Source organism: Protopterus annectens, chromosome 4.part1 (genome assembly GCF_019279795.1).
Source record: "Protopterus annectens isolate FY-2018-M chromosome 4.part1, PAN1.0, whole genome shotgun sequence".
Lineage (NCBI taxonomy): Eukaryota > Metazoa > Chordata > Ceratodontiformes > Protopteridae > Protopterus > Protopterus annectens.
Genome location: NC_056734.1, coordinates 839308555 through 839331105, shown reverse-complemented (window position 1 = coordinate 839331105; position 22551 = coordinate 839308555). Strand labels below are relative to the sequence as shown.

General features: G+C 38.3%; 1 protein-coding gene across 1 annotated transcript in view; it reads left to right on the top strand.

Moving 5' to 3' along the window:
* Positions 1 to 22551, top strand: part of HPS3 (HPS3 biogenesis of lysosomal organelles complex 2 subunit 1) — a 603825-nt gene that overhangs the window by 272929 nt on the left and 308345 nt on the right. Inside the window, exon 12 of the mRNA XM_044070618.1 lies at positions 9826 to 10011. Within this exon, the coding sequence (XP_043926553.1) occupies positions 9826 to 10011 (186 nt within the window). The remainder of the gene's footprint in view (positions 1 to 9825; positions 10012 to 22551) is intronic.

Genomic DNA, 22551 nt, shown 5'->3' with positions numbered 1-22551 from the left:
GCAATCTGAGTAAGTGGGAACATACATGTGCTTTAGAATGGATAACCTTAATTTTAGGTTATTTCTGTGGGTGCAGCTGTTGATTTGGGGCAGTTCCTTTCTGGAGGGTTAAAGGAAAACTCCACCCTCTTCTACAGTTTAACTCAACACTTAGGTTGATTTCCTCTCTTTACATTATGGTTTCAGTACTGTGTAGGCACTAGAAGCCTGCTTGTACTTTATGAAACTTTCACTTCTTTGCCTTGGAGTCAAAGGACGGGACAGACCACACAATTTTTTAAAGCTTAACTTCTCACATAATCTGCAGAAGAATTTGTGTACTCCTGCATGACATACTACAGACAGAGAGAAATTAGTAGTCAGGTGCTGCTGACAATCTTATACTGGTAATTAGTCTTGTTGAAGTCAGGACCACAGCAGCTGCTGTAAAAAAAGACAGGGAGGTGTGAAACTGTTTTCCATTGTCTTTATTGCAGAGACGAAGAGAACTTACACTGATTAACAGCTGCTTCTATTGTAGCCATGCCCTTCATAGCATAGGAATTTGATCAGTCAGTGGTTCAAAGGTAGTTGTCACCTCTTTTGACAAATTAATATAAGCAGTATCACAGTACTGAAATGCTAAACTTTAAATGTTTGTTGTTTATACTGCCTTACATTGTAAGATGACTTAAATGTAGAATCAAAGATGTCTGTGGCATTTAGAGAAAATCAGAAAATATTTTTCTTGCAATTCTTGTAAAATATCAATACATTTACCAAAGTAAGTGTGTGTGTGTGTGTGTGTGTGTGTGTGTGTGGGGGGGGGGGTAGGGTTACTGTCAGTTCATCTTGGACTACAAAAAGGTATGTAGAACAAAGGCCTGCAGTTTAGCTACTTTTTGGTTGCAGCTGTATATAGGGTTGCCACCTTTTCAAATGGCCATAGTGGGACATTTTTGGGACAAACATCAGATTTTACAGGCCGACACATACCCACAGTCAGTACAAAGGATAGAACTTAACTTTTTTGCCTAAATAATAGCTTATTCTTGTAGCATTTTAGTTGCTTATTCTGTTTCTTATAACATTTAGGTATTTTAGATACAGAATAACTGTTTTATGCAACTATTACATACAATATAGGACATAATTATGTCCTACAATCTCAGGACATTTGCCATTTTTAATATTTTTTGTCAGGACACAACTGCCCAAAGAGGGACTGTCCCTCACAAAGTGGGACAGGTGGTAACCCTAGCTGTATATCTCCTTAATATAGTGTAAAACAAAACCTAAGACATGCATAGATGAGGGCCATTCAAGAAATAAAAGAAGCAGTCCTGTTACAGAAGATATATAAGATAACACCAGCAAATACCACTTGTGACCAATAGAAGACAGACAGCCCAATCTGTATATTTAACGTTTTTGTTCTGTTTTTTTCCAACTGAACTTCTTCAGAAAAGCACCCAAAACAAATGACATGACTTAAATAGAAAAAGTCACATGCAGCAGCCTGCCAATGAAACTGTGTTCACAATTTCATCTAATTAGTAATATAAAAATAACAATTGAATAACACAATGAATGTAAATATATATATATATATATATATATATATATATATATATATATATATATATATATACATGTTAACTTATAACCTAAAAACATACTTATAAGATACTGAAAATACACCACTAATCAATGTTTAAAATCTCTGTGCTAATAAAAAACATTTAATATTAATGGTGTCATTCAGCCCTGGTAAATGATCAGCCTTTAACCTGATTTGCCAAATGGCTTCTCTACATTCTAAAAATGTTTTAAAATCTCCACTAAACAATGTGTCATTAACTTTTTCTAAAACTGAAAAAGTAAATTTCTTAAACAAAGGACAACATAATGAATGCTTTGCTAAGGCATTTGACTCATCCTTTTTCTTTATTGCCAAATTGTGTTCATAAATGCGTTTGTTTAAGGCACATGTAGTCTTCCCTATGTAAAAATGTTCACATGATATACACTGTGCAACGTAGACTATGTTAGTAGTCTTACAGGTATAATATCATTTAACTGTGATAACCCTGCTGTTGTGTTTTAAGTGAATGCTAGATGTTCCACTAATAAATCTACATTTTTTGCATGTTGTGCATGGAAACGTACCTAAAACTGAATTACACACTCTCTGAGCTATTTGCACCTCCCTCCAAAATCATCTTAATGTTACTAACTTTCTTGTATGTAAAAGTTGGACTGTTTCCTATAATTTTAGCCAAATCAAAATTTCCTAGTATTATTTTCCAATTGTTTAAAATTATGCCTTTAATAACAGACATTTTGTTGGTAATAGGTAAAGCAAATGACAATTTATATTGGTTGGCTATCTTAGAGCTATCCTGTATGTTATCAATACTAGTATAGTCAGACACTCTCAAAATTGGACTAGCTTTGTTTTCTCTCAAATGCAAGACCTCACTATTAATGTGATCTAACCAACTGATTGTATAACCTCTATCGAGAAAGACATTTTTTAGCTTAATAATCTCCTGAAGGAAAACCTCATTTTCACTAGTTAAACAACTTAGTCGTATAAACTGACCTTTCACTACACCCTTTTTCATGTGCATGGGGTGTAAACTATCATGGTGTAAATATTGGTTCACAAATGTAGATTTTCTGAAAATACTACTCTGAAAATTATGATGTTCATGATCAATCGTTAAATGCAAATCCAAAAAATCTATACTTTTGCCAAAATTTCCTAAAGTGAATTTCAAAAAACTAGTCGTGTTGTTGAGAGCTTGAAAAAAAACAAGTAAAAGAACTGACATCACCTTTCCATAAAAAAATCAAATCATCTATGTACCTTCTATAAAATAAGATGTTATTGACTATGGGGTGCTTTGTCAAAAAATTGTTTTCCCAAGATGTCATGACTAAATTTGCAAAACTTGGTGCAACTCGAGAACCCATAGCAACGCCAGATGTTTGTTTATACAAATCACCTTCAAAATTGAAGAAATTGTTGTCTAACACCAGCTCCATTAAAGTACAACAAGTGTGAACCAAAGTGTTGTCAAAATCAGATTGTTTACTTAAATATTCTCTCATGAATTCAACACCAATCTGTTGGTCTATGCTGGTGTACAAAGAAACAACATCTAGGAATGCAAAATAAATATTAAAATCATCAACCCTAATGTCTTTTAATAGCTCTAAGAGGTGCCAGGAATCTCGAAGATAAAATTTAGAGTTTTGCACAACAGGATTTAATAAATCATCTAACCAAACAGAAATGGTCTCTGTTTTGGAACAGCTTGCTGAAACAATAGGCCTGAAAGGAAGATTTTTCTCTCATTCTGTGTACTTTTGGAATTCCAAATAAGGAAACAATTTTAGGGTATTCTGTATACAAAAAGGTGTAAACATCAAAATCAAAACACCCATCACTAAATAAATCAAAAAGACAAGCGTCTAACTTAGCAAAACTTTTGCAAACAAAATCAGCATCAACTATTCTGTAACTTGAATTGTCAGCTAAAACTGCCTTAATGATTTTAATATATTCTACAGAACTCATTACAACTATAATCCCACCTTTATCGGCCTTCATAATATGCCAATCCCTGTTTCTGGCCATAATTTGGAGAGCTTCAAATTCTCCCTCTGAAAGGTTGGACTTATAGTGTAATTGACTGTCATTGTTCCTAAAATCCTGTTCACATTGTTTGTTAAATACTGACGAAGTAGAATTAAGTAAAGGATTATATGTACTTTTCTTCCTGGTAAATTTATGCACTGTATCTACCAACTTGGTGTTGTCAAAAATGTATTTCAAGTTTAGTTTCCTGCAATACAACTTGAAATCCACAATAAGTTGTGCCAAATTTACTCTGTTACCAGGAATAAAGGAAAATCCTTTCTTAAGGACTGAAATCATGTCTTGAGACAAAACAGTATCAGTAAGATTCAACACATTCATACAAAATTCTAGAACTTTTTCTTCCCTCTGGTCTTGCCTTTGTTCATTGTCTGAACTTTGTTGGACCACTTCGTAGTCTTTTTGACCCCTGAACTGTCCGTCAAAAAAGGACCCTTAGTGTTGGAATCTACAGCTGCAACAACTGAAGTAACCCTGTTAGATGTTTCTGAATTTTTGTTGTTGCAGTTGTTATTAATAGTGTTTTGTCCTTGACAACCATCAGTGGAATTGACGGTATTAGTTACATTATTTTCACCTGAATCATTAAAGGTCTCTTTAGTCTGTTGACCGTGATTAATGTTCTGATGAAATTTGTGCTGAACAGGTTTTACCAGATAAGCTTTGTGAGTTGCATAAGCTGCTATATCTCTACAAAATTTTCCTTGTTTTCTTGTAACAACGGATGCCTTATGTCTTTTAACTTTGGCCTCAATACCCAAGTATAAAGAAGCTAGAGCATTAAATGCTTCCGAAGCCCTAATTTCTTTGTCCAAATTCTCTAATTGTGATTTGAGGTTGGCTATCTCCAAATTGTAATGGTCAATCAAAAGCTCCATGAATTGCAAACCTGTGTTGTTATATAAATCTACTAGCTTAGCGTATAAACTGTCTCCTTGTGTTACACAATTCGGAAATTTGCATACCCTTAAGCCAAAAGGTACACATTTTAGTCTAATGTTCTCTCTTAAATAATGAACTTCCAACTGGAGCTACACAAATTTAATGCTAGATTTTTCCAATTTAAAAATGTTCTCTTTACACAGCTCATGACTGTCGCTACAAGTAGAATCAACCAATTCACTTACTTGTCCTTGTTGTGTTTGCGTGTCACCTATAAAAAACGGATTGGAATCGTCTTCGGCCAACAAAATGTTTGTAATACCATTTGGAAGAACTCCACAGTTGTTTTCATTCGAAGCGTTTCTTCCATTACCAAAATTAGTATAAGATGCCTTATCTCCTGGTCGCCCAACAGTAAAACCAGCTACGCTACCTTTCGGTGCAGCGTCACTACGTGTACTTCCTTTTTGAGCACTTGAAGTGCTCTGACTCCCGAACTGACTGGCAAAGGCTTCACGTATAGCCCCAACAATCACTCCGGACATCTGCTCGCTGAAATTGATACCAAATTCATGAACTGAATGGGTGCTCAGATTGAGCAAAGTGTCTTGTGATTCCTCCACTGACATCTCCAAATGGTACTTGTCTAGCATGACTCATAAGAAGCAGAGTTGAAGTGGATTATGTGAAAGTGAAATTCTTGAAGAAAAACAAAACATCACATTGATATGTCAAGCCCCATTTATAGCTATTTTGTAGAAAGCATATTACAATTCTGTAAGAAGCAATCAGAGTGATTTTGAGGTGTTAAAGAAAGCAAAGGTAGAGTGAAAACATAGATTGTTTTTAGTTCTGTGGTAGAGTTTTCCTTTAAGCCTCATTTTTGAAGATGCACATTGTTTTCTGTGATTGATCTAGGTTAATAGGATATGAGTGTTCTAAAAATACATTTAGTTTTTGGTTTGAGGGTTTTCATTAAAACAAAAAGTCCTGAAAAATGTGACATATCTTCAAATGAAGATGAGAAGAAACAACTGTATACAAGATCAGCCTGCCAAACATTAGTGTGTGCCTGTATGACAAATTTGCAAATACACATTCAGAACAACTGTAATGTGTAATATGTGAGAACCATACCTTATTACCATAATGGCTATGCTTTCCATATTATCCTGGAATGTAAATGGTTATAGGTATAGATAAAAATTAGAGAGTATTGAATTATATCTGTTGGTCGCAAGGTGGATTGGTTAAATATTTATGGATTTTAGGGATCCTGAACATCTTTGGGATCACCAGATGATCCACTTTCGTATAATAAAACACACATTTTGAAATGTGTCCTTGCAGGAGAGAATCCATAAAAAAAAAACTATCAGTTTTCACGTAGGATACATTAACTTCATTTCTAAATACAGTATTGACTGTGAGTAGATGCAGGTGATTCTAAAATACACTCATGGGCTGAGATTATGAATACTGTCCTACCATTACACAGGGGTCTGATTGCCATGAGTCTGTCTTAATGACATAATTCGCTCTCTTCTGAAGCCTCTCCTTCACCACAGTTTCCACACCATTTCTGTTCTGACCTCCTGAGTAGTAGACTCAGGATGCCAAGCCAAGTGGCTTTGCTACATTGCCCTTCCATCTTATCTCCTGGATACATATGATGCCTGGCCTCCTCCTTTTCAGCATATCATTCACTTTTAAGCTGTGTTCTGCCAGTGAACTTACACTAAGTGTAGCAATGTTTAGATCATGTTTGGCAGGTTGATTGGATTTCTGTCTATCTTTCACTCAGCAGTGATATCCCAGGTATCCCATGCTGAACAACTGGACACAGGCCAGTCATTAGCTTACTGACACAGGCCTTGCAGTTCAGTAATATTCTCCTTGCTTAAGATTCCAATTAACATTTAATAGTTTACATTAAAGAACATTTCCTACTCTAGTAGAAATCTGTACTAACATACATTTTTTTACAGAATCCAGAAACACTGCTTAAACTGAGGCAGTGTTCTTGCATTCAGTTAAGTAAAATGTAAATACAAAGTCTTATCTAAACCTACCAGACATCCATTAAAGGGGCCCACCTCAGATCCTGGAAACTATTTATTTTATTTATTTATTATCATTTCTTTACCAGGCTTGTCCGTCTGGGCTTAAGTTGCCTCATTTCAGCAAAGGCCTGGTGAGATAAGCTCCACGTATAAATACATGTACAAAAGGTACAAAAAGCAGATAAGAAAAATAACAGCAAAGAAAAGAAATGTTACAATGAAACTATAAATCTATTAGCCTAACAATCTTAATTTACAAAGCCATGGAGCATATTATATGTGATTTCATTACTCCAGTTTGAAAAAAAATTTACTGCTGTAGACCTGCAATATTATGATTTTGTTAAAGGGAGATCGTGTGTACTTAATTTAGTAAACTTTTTTTTAGAAAATCAGTAAAACTGTAGCTAGTGACAGTGTAGTTCATACAGTGTACCTGAATTTGGCCAAGGCCTGTGACATACTTCCCCATGAATTGTTGACCCTTATGTTGTAAAGTGGCTAGCAGACTGGTTGTGGGATAGAACCAACACAGTTAAAATAGCAGGTGCTACATCAGAAAGTGAAAAGATGACTAGTGGAATTCCTCAGGACTCAGTACTGGACCTCTTGTGTTTGTCATCTACTTCTTGTGTCTCCTTACTAATAGACCAGGTGTATGGCTAACTAAATTTGCAATAACTACAAGTTTTGCATTGTCATTTATTTATCATGTGATAGTGTACATTTACAACAAAGAATAAATCATACAAGTAAATGGTGTAATAGAAATGGGCTTAAATTAAATAAAAAGATGTGCACTACTGTCACCTTCAGTAAACAAATCCTGACAGCATCCTGTAGTATACATAGCACCCCCATTCTTAATGATAGAATTGTCAGAGATTTCAGCACCTTTGTAGACAACCCCCTATTCTTTAGTCACCACACAACAACAGTAATCAGGAAGTCTTTCTGTCTAGCCAGATTACTAACTGAAGGTGTCTCATCCAGGACAAATGAAGTTATTTCTCTGTAGTCTGACCCGATCAGACCAATTCTCTAATATAATGCCTGTTTTAATATATCTATGTCAGCACATCACATAGCTAGAAAGAGTACTGAGACTCTTAATTAAAAAGATCAAGGGACTAGAGATTCTCAGCTTCTCAGCTTCTAAGACAGGATTGAAGTTCTATTACTAGACCGTGGCTCCTATAGATTTCTACCCCGTGATTTATGTCTAGCATTCCGTGCTGTTAAGGACCTAACCCTCCTTGATTTCCTGTGCTTGTACAAAACAAGTGGCTGTAGAAGCACTCAAACTAAAGATGTGAACCTCCATCATCAAATAATTAGGAGGTATTAAAGGGACAGATTTATTTCTTGACACTTCCCATTCTCTGGAATAATCTTTGATTACATGTAAAAGAGAGTGAAACCTTGACAGTTGGACGGATGCTCATAGGTTCTCATGCATGACTTGTTTTGCCTCCTGTAGGCAGGAGGTGCATAGGAGGCTGGGTATTGGCAAGGTGGTTATGGTCCTTGGACTGACACTGCCTTTTTTGCTGTACAGATAAAGATGTTCACCTCCTTCCTTATAGGTTCCCCAATCCCTTCCCACTCTGCCAAGGCAGTCCTCTCTTGGGGAGCAGCACCAGCCAGGAAGGATGGATACTTTTAGGGGATCACTAGCTGATGGTCAGTTGCAGAAAAGGGCCCTCCTACAAAAAAATCAATTTTTTGTTTCACAGAATTTCCATTTGTTAGTGAATACCACCTTTTTTATTTTTTGTTTATCACTGAAAGTTTGTAAAGACTTTGAGTGGTATATTCTTGTTTAAAATGCCTCCTTTGGGATCCTTCACCCTGTTACATCTTGAATTTTGAGTTAGAGAGGTTGACCTTGCCTCCCTTTCAAAAGGCAGTCTCTACTGACTTAAAATACCTTTCCTGAAATACTTTAGTCCTTGTGGTTGACATAGCTAGTAGAACTGTCTCTGAACCACATGTCTTACCTGTTTGTTCTCCACATCCATATCCATATTCATAGAGACAGAGTTGTTCTCCACTCTAATCAGTCTTTTATGCCAGACGTTGTTACTGACACTAACCTAAGTCACTACCCTCTATGTAGGCTTTTTCTGAATTACTCTATCTGGTGTATCTTCTCAATTGTAGGAATATGCACTGTCATTTGACATTTTATCTCGAGAAGGCAAGGGCTATTTGCAGATGTATCCTGCTGCTTATCTCTTACTCTAAAATAAAATGAAGTGCGACGGTTTCCAAAGTTTCCGTAGCAAAATGTTGCCTGACTATACCTTTTTGTTATAATAAATGCATTAAGCCTTCTGTCTGCTTACAGAAAATCCATTCAGCTTGAGTAACTGCTACCGCAATAACTTTTTTTTTAATTTACTCTTAGTACATTTGTAAGGCACCATAAGCTGGTTGTGATGTCTGGGTTTAGGACTTCCTTTGTGTCCACTGTAATAATGGGTATAGTCACATAATGAAGCACTGAGGAAGGGTTTTTGCTAACCTGAAAACTTTGCTGCATTCTACTTTGTTGGAATAAAGTTTTCTTTTGGGCATTTCCATAGTCTGAGGTTTGTTTTTTGTTGTTTAAGTACTTTTTGTCTGCGGACTTGGTTTACCGTAGTTCTGGTCCTTTTTTGTAGCACATAATGAGGGCAGCCAAGTTGATTTGTTTAGGATTGTGTTCTGCTGTTAGAGTGGATGCTTGGCACTGTGGTGTAATATGGGATATGGGAGGGTGTTTGGCAGCCTGGGTAAGTTTTATCTGATGAATGGTCCTAAGGCCTGCTAGTCATAGTTCTACTGTCATGGATAATTGATCTACTCTTCTAGGTCTATCATTATGGTAAGTACATAACTTTTATTTCTTTAGAAAGTTTTGGAATGACCTACTAATTGGACAGATCACAATGAGTAGAATTTTCAGCATGCTTACATGTGCACAGTCACTTCTTGTGTTGACACAGTACACCTAGAAGCCAGCATCAACTCATTGTCCCCTCTGTTTAAAACATTTCCATTTTATTTATTTGAAGCAGAGCTGCAAGTTGAGTGGATGTGCCTTCTAAATGATATATTGATCAGCCTTGATTTATTTTAAACTGTGTTGTTTGTATATATCTTAAGATTCAAGTCCTGCTTTCAGAAATAAGCACATTTTTATATTTTAATACAATTTGATTGTGTTGATAACGTGGTTATCTCTTGCAGATCCCTTTGGTATTGGGCTTTACTGAAGAACCAAGACTGCTAGTGAGTCATAAAAATGAGCTTGTTATCCCAACAGAATTTGCCCGTCATCTCAAAGAGACTCAGGCAGGGCTGCTGGTAGCTGCCCTTGTGTCATTCCATGAAAACAGTAGAATTAGTCTGGAAGAAGTGGAGATATTCTTTAAGGTAAGTTTGCCGATTTCTGTTGAGAGCATGAAATTGGCTTCTTGGTTTTTCCACTGCAAAGCTTGCTTTAATAAGTTTGGATGTTCCCCATAATGTGCTCTCAAGGAAAACAAACGGTGTGAGGAGCATTAAACCATTTGGATTTGTAGTGAGTTTGTTGTTTCTGATTCCTCAAATTTTATTTCTCTGATTCCTGTTGTGTAGCAGGCTAAATGTGGTCTCTCTCCTTGCTCTACTATACTGGTGATTTCCTGCCTGTCTGTAGTCAGTCTTCTGTACCAGTTTATCTCTTCTTCCCTTTTGGCAGAAGTTTTCGATGTGTTGTAAAGGAGGACTTGATTAATGTAATTTAGGAAAAAAAAAAATCTTAGGTCTTGATCTGGATAATTACAGACCAATCTCAAACTTCTTTTTCATCAACAAGATTTTGGGGATTACCTTAAGAGGAACATTAAATATGTGATGTTCACTGGCCTTCCTTGTTTGGCCCCGTGGTGTTTTCTCTGTACGTTTCACTTGTGTGATGGGCAGGTAGACAATTGCAATTTTGGTTGTATCCAGCTTTACCTGTCCTTCCCTTTGAAGACTATGTCTACTGTATAGTCACTTGTGAATGACTAGAAGTCTGCTAAAAGTTAATATCATCAAGATATTCATGCTACACTTCAGGATTCTAGTTCTCCAATCCTATGCACTAGCCTCATTTTATTTAGGAGTTATTATTGATAATACACTGAAACTAAAGGACAGATAATTGCTGTTGTCAGGTATTCTTGTTTCTGTGTCAAGAGTATTACCGTCATAAAACACCTCGTTCCATCTGAGGATCTCTCAGTGGTTATGTCTTGGTTTCCTCCGATTTAGATTGCTGTAATTCCCTACATCTAGGGCTTCAGTACTCAGAACTTGATCAACCACAACTGGAACAGAACTCTACAGCCCGGCAGGCTGTTAACAGGTGTTTCTTAATATCTCCATATTATGCTAGCAATCCGTAGTCTGCACTGCCATCTACAACATGTTTCTTAATGGTTTGTCTAGAATTACATGACTCAGTTCCTTGCTGTCTTCACATGGTACTTTTTGTAATACATGCCACCCTTAAGCTGTGGTTGCTACAAAGGTGCAGATGAGTCCACAGCCTTCAGGTCTCCAATTTTGATTATCTCTTGCATTGGAAATTGCTGCATTGGTGACTGCGGAAATTCCCCACATTGTGCAGTTCCAGGACGTCCCTTAAATCATATCCTTTTGATTTGCATCAGAACATATATGTATGTTTTATCTTTGTTTTATACACTGTATGGTGCTTATTTTATGAGCAGATACAGTCTTTAAAGCCAGTTTGGTTGAGATAGGAGTAGTTTATTTTTATTATTCAGGAAGAAGTGGAGATATTCTTTAAGGTCTCCTGTTGCAGCTATATTAAGATCACAGTACTTGGAAGGTAAGGAACTTTTTAACTGACCCCAAGGTTGAGTGATTTCAGAGTTTAATTAGAAAAGTGAGGATGTATGCAGCCTTCCAGAAGGGGGCTACAGGGACCTTGTGTCCTCTTCAGAAATCCTTTCTTTTGTATGTTTGTGAAAGTTAATGTTTCCCATTATGTTTTTGCTTTTCTGATGTTCTGTGTTTTAGATGTAGTAATGTAGACTGCTCACTATGAATTCTTTACAAGTGCTTGAATAAAGTTGACCCTTTGTAAACTCTGCATTGTTATTTGAAAGACTTTTTTTTTAATTCTGTCTTTTAGAACTGACATTCCTTTGAACATTGTAAAGAATTCAGGGTAGACGTGTTAAACTGCATGGCTTATGTGCATCATGAGTATCAGCTAAATCCAAAGGTGTTTTCCCTCCTGAAATTTAGCTGTGGAGAGGGGCTGCACTCTGGTGAGCAACCTTATCACTGCCTAGATTAATGCCTACAGGAATTCTCTACAAGCTTCCACAATGCTATATTGAAGCTTTAGATGGAAGGCCTGATGTGTACTTTCCTTCCCTTTCCAGTCATTCCAAGGATTTTGTTAAATCTAAAAAAAGTAAAGGCTTGCTGGACCCATGCCACATAGAAATAAAGTCCTTACTCTTCTCCAGACAACATGTTTGATTAGCAGCATGGGCACTAGAGGGACCACAGAAGGAGGTCAGTTACAAACTAACACTTTGAAGAAAATGTGGGGGTTTGGGCAGGAGAGTTAATATGGAATACTTCCAAATATGAACTGTCTGCAGCTGAGACTTCTTTATTAAACAGAGGTTTAAATTTTATACCTTCGACTAAAATGGACATTAGTGAATTTCTGTTATGCCTGCGTATGTTTACTAAAAATGTAACATTGAAACAACAGTTTGGAAATGGCAATGAGGCAAGGGATGTTCAGTTTACGAAAAACAGTCTGTAGGTACCAATATTGCCGCATAATATAGAAACTTTCTTAAAAGCTTGTGAAAATGCCATTTATAACACAGGAAACAATAGTTTTTTCGAAGAAGGAAAGTATAATTTGACAAAGAGTGAGCACAAAGCATTTTGTGACTTGCAGACTAATGATAGCATAGTTATAAGACCCGCTGACAAAGGGGGACCAGTGGTGATATTGAATGCTGACTTTTATAATACAGCTATGCAAGAAATGTTATTGGATCCAAATGTATATGTTGAAGTACCAACAACAATTGTGTTTGTAATGAGTGAACAGATTGTTAGTACCTTATATGAATGCATGTGCATGGAACTACTAAGTAAAGATTTTTTAATTATTTTATTGTTGAAAATCCACTCATACCTCAAATCTGTGGTCTCCCCAAGATACTTAAAGACCCATATAACCCGAAATTTTGACCTATAGTAGCAGGGGCAGGATGGCTAACAGAACCCATCTCTATGTACCTGGATAAGGAATTGAAGACAGCACTCAATGAATATGCATATGTCTTGAAAGACACAGAACAGTTTTTAGTGGACCTTTATGGGGCAGTGAAGCAAATGGGAACAGCAGATACGGGCATGCTGGCCCCACTAGATGTAGTGTCTTTATTTACAAGTATATCCAATGACCAGGGGATAAGCATGGTGAAATCAGTGTTGACAAGGCAGGGAAAGTTCTCTAATACTAAGATATACTTTCTCTGTATGTTACTAGAATTGGTACAGTATCACAACATATTTATGTTCAATGGCACATGCTATAAGCAGTTGTCAGGGGTTGCCATGGGCACAAGTTGTGCCAACACATATGCAAACCTGGTTATGGTTAACTGGGAATATGAACATCTGTTAGGTAATCCCCAAATAGACTTTTATAGGCGTTTCATAGATGATCTTTTTATTTTTTGGAAAGGTGATGGTGAACAACTTAAATCCCTGTATGTACATCTAAATACTACTAGTGAATTTTTAAAGTTTACGATGAACTGCTCTGAAATGAGTTTAGACTTCCTGGATGTTACCATATACAGAGAATATGACCAATGGTCTACGAAATTACATAGGAAACAATGCTACAGACCATCTTTTCTACACAGAAACAGTATGCATAACCCTAAGATTTTTCCTAACATAATCAGAGGTCAGGCAATGAGAACATCTCACCTATGTTGTCAAGAGGGAGTGTATAGAAATTAGTTAACTAAGCTAAGAACAGGTTTCATTAATAGGGGGTATAGTGAACATGAACTTGATAAGGTGTACCATAATGTACACAAAGAAAGGAAAGGTAAAGCTAAGCCCTATTACTCTGATAGAGCAGGTAGTGACAGGGTAGGTATCAGGAATAGTGTATTATCACACATTCTGATGGTTTTACCATATACAAGATGTGAAAAGGTTTGAAACCATCATACGACAAAATTGGCATATGTTGTTAGTAGATGAGGATACTACCAACATAGTGGGTGGACAACCACATTTTGCATTTAGAAATAAGAAAAATATGAAACAGCAGCTTTGCTATCCAAGGATACCTACTCTGATGGATAGCACAGTGAATGGTACCCATAGATGTGGAAAATGCACACAGTGCATTTATATAGATGAATCAAGGTTTTTCAAGCACCCTGAAACAGGGCGTCTATGGGAGCTAAGGAATTCTGCTGATTGCAGTACTAAGAATGTAGTGTATGTAGCTCATTGCACAACGTTTCCATTTATATATTGGCAAAACTAACCATCACCTTAGGGAACGGATATGGGATCACTTTTACTGCACTAGAAAGGGGCAACTGTGTAGTGCTTTGGCTAAGCATACATTGGATAAGGGGGATAACCATATATTTTTATTTCAGGTTTTACAAATTCAGAATGTGAGCAATAGGATGGGGTACATAGTCAATACTACTGAAAATATGGAAGTAAAATGGATTTTGCGTTTAGGAGCACACAGAGGTTTGGGTTTGAATGATAGTGTTCCATTGAAGCCAGTGCTAAAATCTAGAAGGTTAAAATAAAATAAATAATAACAATACTATCTTAACAAGAGAAGACTACATAAACACATACAGGGCTTTGGGTCAATATGACAGTATTTCTTGAGCTGCTTCTAGCATAGATATAACTAAAGACCTTTGTTGAGATGCATGTTTAAAGCATATGTATTTACTAGGTGGACAGCATGAGTATTTATTAGGCAGAATATATGTATTAAGTTGAGTGTGTACTGCTTATATTTTTATATAAATGTACATATATTTTTATGCTTATACCCACACATACAAGCAGTTACTAAATGGGGAACATGAGTATATGTATTTATTCACTGACGTTTTACGTATTTTATTTATATTCATCCACATGTTCTTGTTTTTACATTTTGTGCATGTGGTTTTTAAACAGTGTTCTTCTGACTTCAGCAATTAACTAAGGGCAAAACGTAACCATAGTAATTAATTGATTGCTGAGTGCTGAATTAACTTTGAGTGGTAGGATTGGTTGTTTTAGTAATGAATTAAAGTATTTAAGTGCTGTTGCTGTTTGAATGAGCTGTCTGATTAAGCAATGGTTACCATTGCGAAAGCGCTCACCATTTTGTATTAAAAAAGAAGATTTTACTTTGTCGTGGTTCAGCTTCTTTATTCCAGCTACCTTCCTACTGGTCACCTGTGTTTCAACATTTTCAACTTCTGGGCTGGTTTGGATTTATTTGTTTATTCCAAGAATTTTGTTAAATCTTAAAAAAATAAAGGCTTACTGGACCCATGCCACATAGAAATAAAGTCCTTACTCTTCTTCAGACAACATGTGTTTGATTAGCAGCATGGGCACTAGAGGGACCACAGAAGGAGGAGGATGGAAGTGAGCAGCCAGTGTCGTTTCATCCATCCTAGGGGATGCAGTTCACCTAGGCTTCCTGCAATAAAGCAGTGTTACTAGTCTGGCTAACTCCATGTGAGGGAGGAAGGTAGCCTAGGCTCATTGCAATAAAGCAGTGTTACTAATCTGTCTAGCTCGATAATGCATAAGTGCTGGACTGCTTAGTTGGGAAGTTGCACACGCATGGAAGTATCCACACACCTCCTGTAAGCTTTGACTGTGGAGCTTTCAAGGCTACTATGGGATGGCAGGAAGTAGGACACACTCTCCGACAGCAGTGTGATGCTGCACCAGTGTCCTTGATCCCCTTGCTGGCCTCAGACATGGGTTAGGTCATACCTCTCAACCTGGAAACAACAAAAATCTGAACAAAGGCCCATGAAAAGTAGGTACAACCAGCAAAAAAAAAGGGATACTAATTAACATAAAAGTTGCATGCATAATTATGTAACCCCACCCACTGCACAGGAACTGTGGGGTACCATCAACAGGCATTTTCTGCACATTAAGTTATAAATGTCTAATTTCTGGCATGACTGGCTGGTGATATTCTTTGATTTTGCCTCACAGCAGTTTTGAATGCTACATAAATTTTAAAGTACAAACAGTGCTTTTATAATACAATGCACAATGGACAATGAATCTACATGATCTGTTAAATTAAACATGTACCATTTTGCAATCCATTGGAAAAACAGAGAGAACAAACATGAATAAATGTCATCTCTGAACAATTCAGACTACTCCCATTTACTGTACAGTGCATCCAAGTGAAAACGACACACAACTGCATATCAGGCAACTTTCTAAATATTACCATTAATTGCACAAAAAAACAACAATACAAATTCATGGTCCTTCAGAGCCAATGCATTCACCTACACTATGCCCTCAGTACCTCCACCAAGACAGCACTATATAGAAATAAAAACATTTATCTAAAACTGGTAACTGACACGCAACAAGGATAAGCAAAATATTTTCATTCCCATAGAATAAGGCAAACTGAATAAAAAAACTCATTTGTACGAGATTTCAAGTCAACTACTTAATCAACTAACATCAAAAGCTCATATAAATGCTCGTCACACGCATGGTACATCTACCTATGCATTCTGCATCACCCTGCAGAGTACAGAAGTTCAACTAATATGCAACTAACAGAGAAAAAAGGAAAGACATGGCAGTGGCACAACACATTACGCGTAACAACACAATCTGTTCATACAGAACTTGTAATGGATAATTCATTCTAGATTGCACATTACACTAACTTAGTAGTAGCAAGATGCAAAATCACAAAAAAATATCTACTTCTACACATAACATTCCCAATTCCCGCAGTGGCAGCCTTTCCTGTGGCTTTATATGCAATCAAGTTCCCTTAACTTCACAACAGTAAGCTTTAACACAAATCAAAAATGAATGTCATTCGATTATTTGTACAAAATGTTGGATTGCAGTGCAGGGGGCACCAAAGTTTGCCCAAATGCATTTAAAAATTCCTTCCCGCAGCAGATGTTGCCTAGTTACCCCCCAAAATTAGTTTTTTCTTTCTCAGTCTCACTTGGTCCGCTCCAAAGTTACTTGAAATCTGTCTACTGGGCCCAGGCAGCAGGTAGAAGCATTCAGTAAGAGGGCGCACAGCCATGCGGAATCTTCTTCTGGGTGTTAATTATTTGAAAATGAACCCCCCCACACACACACACACACACACACACACACACACACACACACACACATTTACTTGTCAGGACAATACTGTAATGCTTTGCTTCCTATACAAAGAAGTTAGTGATCGCTTTAATTTGCTAAACATAGATTTGGGTGGGAATGTATTAAGTCAGACACAATATTATGCAAATAATGCAGTAAGTGACGTGCATGCATGCATTTACAGTATATAGTGGGCATGTAAAATATACTTTATTTTATTTTATATACATTATCCTAGACTATTGTTTTCTGAAAGCTAGCAGCACATTAGCCTAGGCAAGTATCAAGTAAGCATATATTTTAACTGCACATCAGAATTTAGGTTATTTGGGGGTTGTTGTTACTTTGTTTATAACTATAAATGGCGCTTCTTAGCTTCCCTTAGACAGCATTAACCACAATTCCCATCATTGTCGCTGTTGGCAAAAGTCTCAACCTCTTAGAGGAAGAAATTTGAGCAAGGTCATAAATAATGAGTGTGGGGGGGCAACGGCTCAAAAATAGAGATACTTTTTAAATATTTCTCCTATAAACTTAGAAAGTTGATAGAATAACAGGTTTTATGTTAACATGGATTTTCTGAAAAGTATGAAGTTTGAAACTGAAATATCTGTCATTATTTTCTGACTTTAATCCTTAATGATTTGCCAGAAAAACAAAATTTTTTGAGTAACAGACCAAAAATAGGAAGCAAATATCTGGACATTCTGTAAAAATCTGGACAGTTGAGAGGTCAGGTATGGCAGGAAACGGTCCGTAATGCAACAAAATTGCAACGTGACAAAATGACTTAACATGCCAACAAATCAAGGGTCTGTATTATAACGCCGAACTTTCAAAATTTCGAGTGTTCTAATATTGACCCGTTTTCAGCGAATGCTGAAAATATCGAAGAAACAGAAAACCAAATTTTTTTCTTAAGGAAAGAATTCGGTTGTCCGTTTCTGTTGCTTCGGTATTTTCAGCCCTGTGGTGGAAAGTTACGGGTCGGGTTCATGTAAGTGTGCGATTGTGTGGACATGAGGGTTAGGTGAGTTAGGGTTAGGGTGCGGGTCAGGTAAGTGTGCAGTTGTGTGGACGTGAGGGTTAGGGTGGGGTAGGTGAGTTAGGGTTAGGGTGCGGGTCAGGTAATTGTGCGATTGTGTGGACGTGAGGGTTAGGGTGGGGTAGGTGAGTTAGGGTTAGGGCGCAGGTCAGGTAAGTGAGCGATTGTGTGGATGTGAGGGTTAGGGTGGGGTAGGTGAGTTAGGGTTAGGGCGCGAGTGAGGTGACTGTGCAATAGTGACGGTCCTTAGGGTTAGGGTTTGGGTTAAGGTAAGTGGATAGTTAGTGGTTTATGTATAGTTTAGTGTAGGCTTAGGTGTAAGAGTTTAGGTGTATGTGGGTGGATTGCTGTTTGTTTAGTGTGCTTTTTGAAAAAATTAGCTGTTCTGTATGTTCAATGTTTTAAATTTTCGATTAATAGGGTTCGATATTAGAACACTCGAAATTTTGAAAGTTCGGTGTTCTAATATAGTCCTCAAATCAAGACATTTAAACAAATGCTGCAAACAGTACTGTAGCAGTCTGTTAGCATGTTAAATATCAGTGGATTTACACAGGCCTTGGAGACTGGCAGATAAACATTTAAAAGTCTATAAAGTTAAAAATGCCCAGAACCCCAACCACCCAAATTACTTGGCAAGGTACATGAAAATAAAAACAAAGAACATTGTTCTCCTGTTGTCCATCTACAGCCTAAATCAGCATTTGCAGACAAATCCAGAAGGACTCTAATAAACCAAGCTGATTTCACAAAATGGAAAGGAATAGAAAATCAGCAAAGTACTCTCATTCTCCCAACACAATCTGAAATAGTATATAGCCTGTAAGGGATGTGATCAGTAGTTGTCCTGTAAGAGGTAGCAGATATTTCTGGTGCTGTAGGTGACCTGATTCTTGTTTCTTGACAGAAGCTTGTAAGATCAGACATTGCGTTTGTGACAGCAATAATTCAGGATGATGGGTATAATAAGTAATAATTAAATGTAATGTAATGTAATGAAAGTGTTTTTATATTGTACTATTCTGTTCCTGTATTTATGTATTATAATCTGGAAAAGGATTTTTAGCAGCTGTATGTCCAACTCTTTGCCCTAAGAATGTGGCATTTTTTAAGTATATAATAGTCTCTGGGCTCTGTGAGTAACAAGTCTTCTCCTCGTTGAATAAAACTGCTGGGAAGCCTTCACTTTGCTTTTGATGAATGCAAAATAAACATACTTTTCTGAGATTTCCCTGAGTCTGATTTCTGTAAATATTTTGCACTTCTTTAATGCTGTAGTTCCTAGGTTCCGAACAGACTTAGGCATGTGTGAAGTCTGGGAAATTTAGATGTTCTTTGTGTTTCACTGTTACATTCATCACATTTGGGTTATCCCTGCCAGGGTAGCCATCGGCCGGCCTGAATACCAGAGACTTAGTATTTCTGCGTCGGTTGCTATCTCTTGAGGACTGACGTCAGGTCGTCAGTGGTATAAAGGAAGGCATCCAACGCCATTACATCAGTCTTTCTTGCCATGGAGCCCAAAGCAGAAGCAGTTTGCATGAGTGCCGGTCAGCCGCTGCCGGAGTTTCATTTCCGAATTGAAGTTGAAGTCTTTGAAAGCTAAGTACCACGTTGGGGATCCTTTTTTCTTGCACTAACCCATGTCAGAAAAAGTTAATAATTGTCTTGCCTGTGGAAAGCAAATACCACACCGGGACATCCACTCTTACTGTGTCACTAGTCAAGGCCCAGACCACGACGTCCCTCGTCGCTTCTGTGCTTACTTTAATGCCAGAACTATTCGTGGTCGGGCACTTATTGTAGCCAGATATTTCAGTTTACAGTCTTTGAATTCCGATATGGCTTCAATAAGCCATCCGACAGCAGATCTTCTGAAAAAATGTAAAGATAAAGACAGAGACAGGCTGCACAGGACCAAACCTTCCGACAATGCTTCCGTTAAGCTGGTCGTTAGTCCTCCGGAACTCAGTGAGGCGCTTTTGCAGACCCTGATTCCCACTTCAGTTAATTCACAGGCCGCTACCAAGATCCTTTCGGTGTCCAGTATGCCACAGAACTCTTCTTCGTCTAAGGATCCTGCAATCGTCTCTACCTTGGATGGGTCCGTAGCCGCTGTGCAGGCACCAGCTTTCAAGGAAGTCCTTCTCAACACCAAATCCTGACATAAACCGACGCCTTCTTTCACAGCTACCCTTCTTTCGAAAACAACCGAGTTTCTTAGGCCCAGGGGTCGAACCACATCCAAGAAACCAGCTACCCATTCTCGGGCATCTGCTCCCTTGCCTCAATCTCAAGTACTTAAAATGGCAAAAGATCTTATCATGCCGATTAGGGAAAGCCAAGCCACTCCCTCAGAAAGGAAAAGAGATCTGTCTCCAGTAGTTTTGTCTGAACAAGAGTCAGATGAATCCGATGCATCTGACTATGAAGACATGCAGCCCCTCTCCACATATGAGGTTTCTGATGCAGAGGAATCCATTCCTTCAGCCTCTCCCCCAGAAGAATTTTCCTTTGGGGAAACCCTGCATACCTTAAGGGAGCATTTCCAATGGGAGAGTCAAGACTACCCACAGTCTAAAAAGAGAGAGAGTTCCTTAACCTTCCACAACACAGGCCATTAGCCACCCCCCCAGTCCTAGATGTGGTGGATGATGTCTTCCTTGAATCCAGCTTGACTCCAGATGCCCTCCTTCCTGCTCCCAGAAAACCAGACAGGTACTACAGAGTCCCTGATTCACACAAATATCTTTTTAAAAATCCAACAGCTGACCCTAAGGTCATTAATCAAGGGCCTAAAGGGATTAAAGCAACCTCAGCTAAGAATCATACCCCCTCAGACAGGGATTCCCAAGCACTGGACAGATGGGGTAAAAAAGTATACACCTCAGCTACTCTTGCTATCAGGGCACTAAATTGTCAGTTCCATATGCTTAAGTATCAGCAGCATACCTTGGAACTCCTTAGACAAAAAATTTCCCCCTTTCCTGCATGGGCAGAATCTAAAGATTTACAGGACTTAATGCATTCTGCTGGTCAAGTAACTAAATACACTTTGCACTGTGGTTTTGATGCCCTAGAAGCTTCTTGCAGGGCAGCAGTCGCTGGATCTGTCATTAGAAGACATGCATGGCTTAAGGAACAGCCCCTGCCAGACCATGTCAAATCAAAATTGTAGGATGCGCCCTTGCACAAAGATATCTTATTTGGCACTAAAGCAGAAGAGGTCTTAAAAAAGATGGAAGAAAAAGCAAAATCTATGCAGACTGTTAAAGATTTCTTACAGGTCCAGCCGCCTAGGTTCAGCAGGCATTTTTCCTCCAAGCACTGGTCCTTTCCTGCTCCAAATAGACAAGGGCCAGCCTAGGCCCTGTGGAAACAGATCCCCCCCCCAGACAGCAGCCCCAGGGGTTGCAGAGACCTAAGCAGTGGACTACCTCCACTTCAAAACCAGGGAGTTCTAAGCCACCCCCTTATGCTAAGAACTCACAATGACTCTCCCCCTCCCAACCTCAACTCTGCCCACCTTCACATACCCCTAGGAGGAAAACTCTCCTTTCACTCAAGCACCTGGGCCACCATTACCAAGAACCAATGGGTTCTGAACATTGTGTCTCAGGGGTAAAAATTCTCATTCCACACCCCTCCAACCCCAAGAGGGTTCCCAGATCTACCACCAAATCAGTGGGCAGAGGCTCAAAAGCAAATGCATTCCCTGCTCTCCTTGGGGACAGTAAAGCACGTTCCTGCAGAGCAGATAGGCCAAGGCTTCTACTCCAGACTTTTTCTGGTGCCCAGAAAAGAGGGCACCTGGTGCCCCATCCGCTATCTATCCATTCTAAACACCTTCCTGGTGATCCCAAAATTCAAAATGCTCACCCTCCAGCAGCTGCTACCCATGCTCTCTAAGGACGCTTGGATAGCTACCCTGACCTAAAAGAGGCCTACCTCCACATTCCTATCAGGGAGTCCTGCAGAAAATATCTCTGCTTCAGGGCAGGATCTCAACACTTTCAGTTCTCTGCACTTCCCTTTGGCTTATCTACTGCTCCCAGAGTTTTCACAAAATGCCTGGCTCCGGCCATTACCTTTTGCAGACAAAGAAATATTCAAATTTACGCCTACTTAAATGACTGCCTTATTCAGACAGACAGCCAGGAAAAGCTGCTCAAAGACCTGGCCTTTGTAAAGGACCTACTAACCTCCCTAGGGTACACAATCAGTGAAAAGAAATCCAAACAGGTACCCCACCAAAAGGATAATCTTCTTGGGAGCAAGTCTGGACACAGCATCCATTAAAGCTTGGTATTAGTAGTATTAGGTACAATATAATTTTGTTTACTAAGTACACCTGTTCTTGTCTTATCTTTTGATGTATTTCATCTCTAAGTAGCCTTGATTCATTCTGCCATGGAAATGTAATATTTAATACAGGGGCAAGCCCTATTACCTTTGCATACGTTACCACA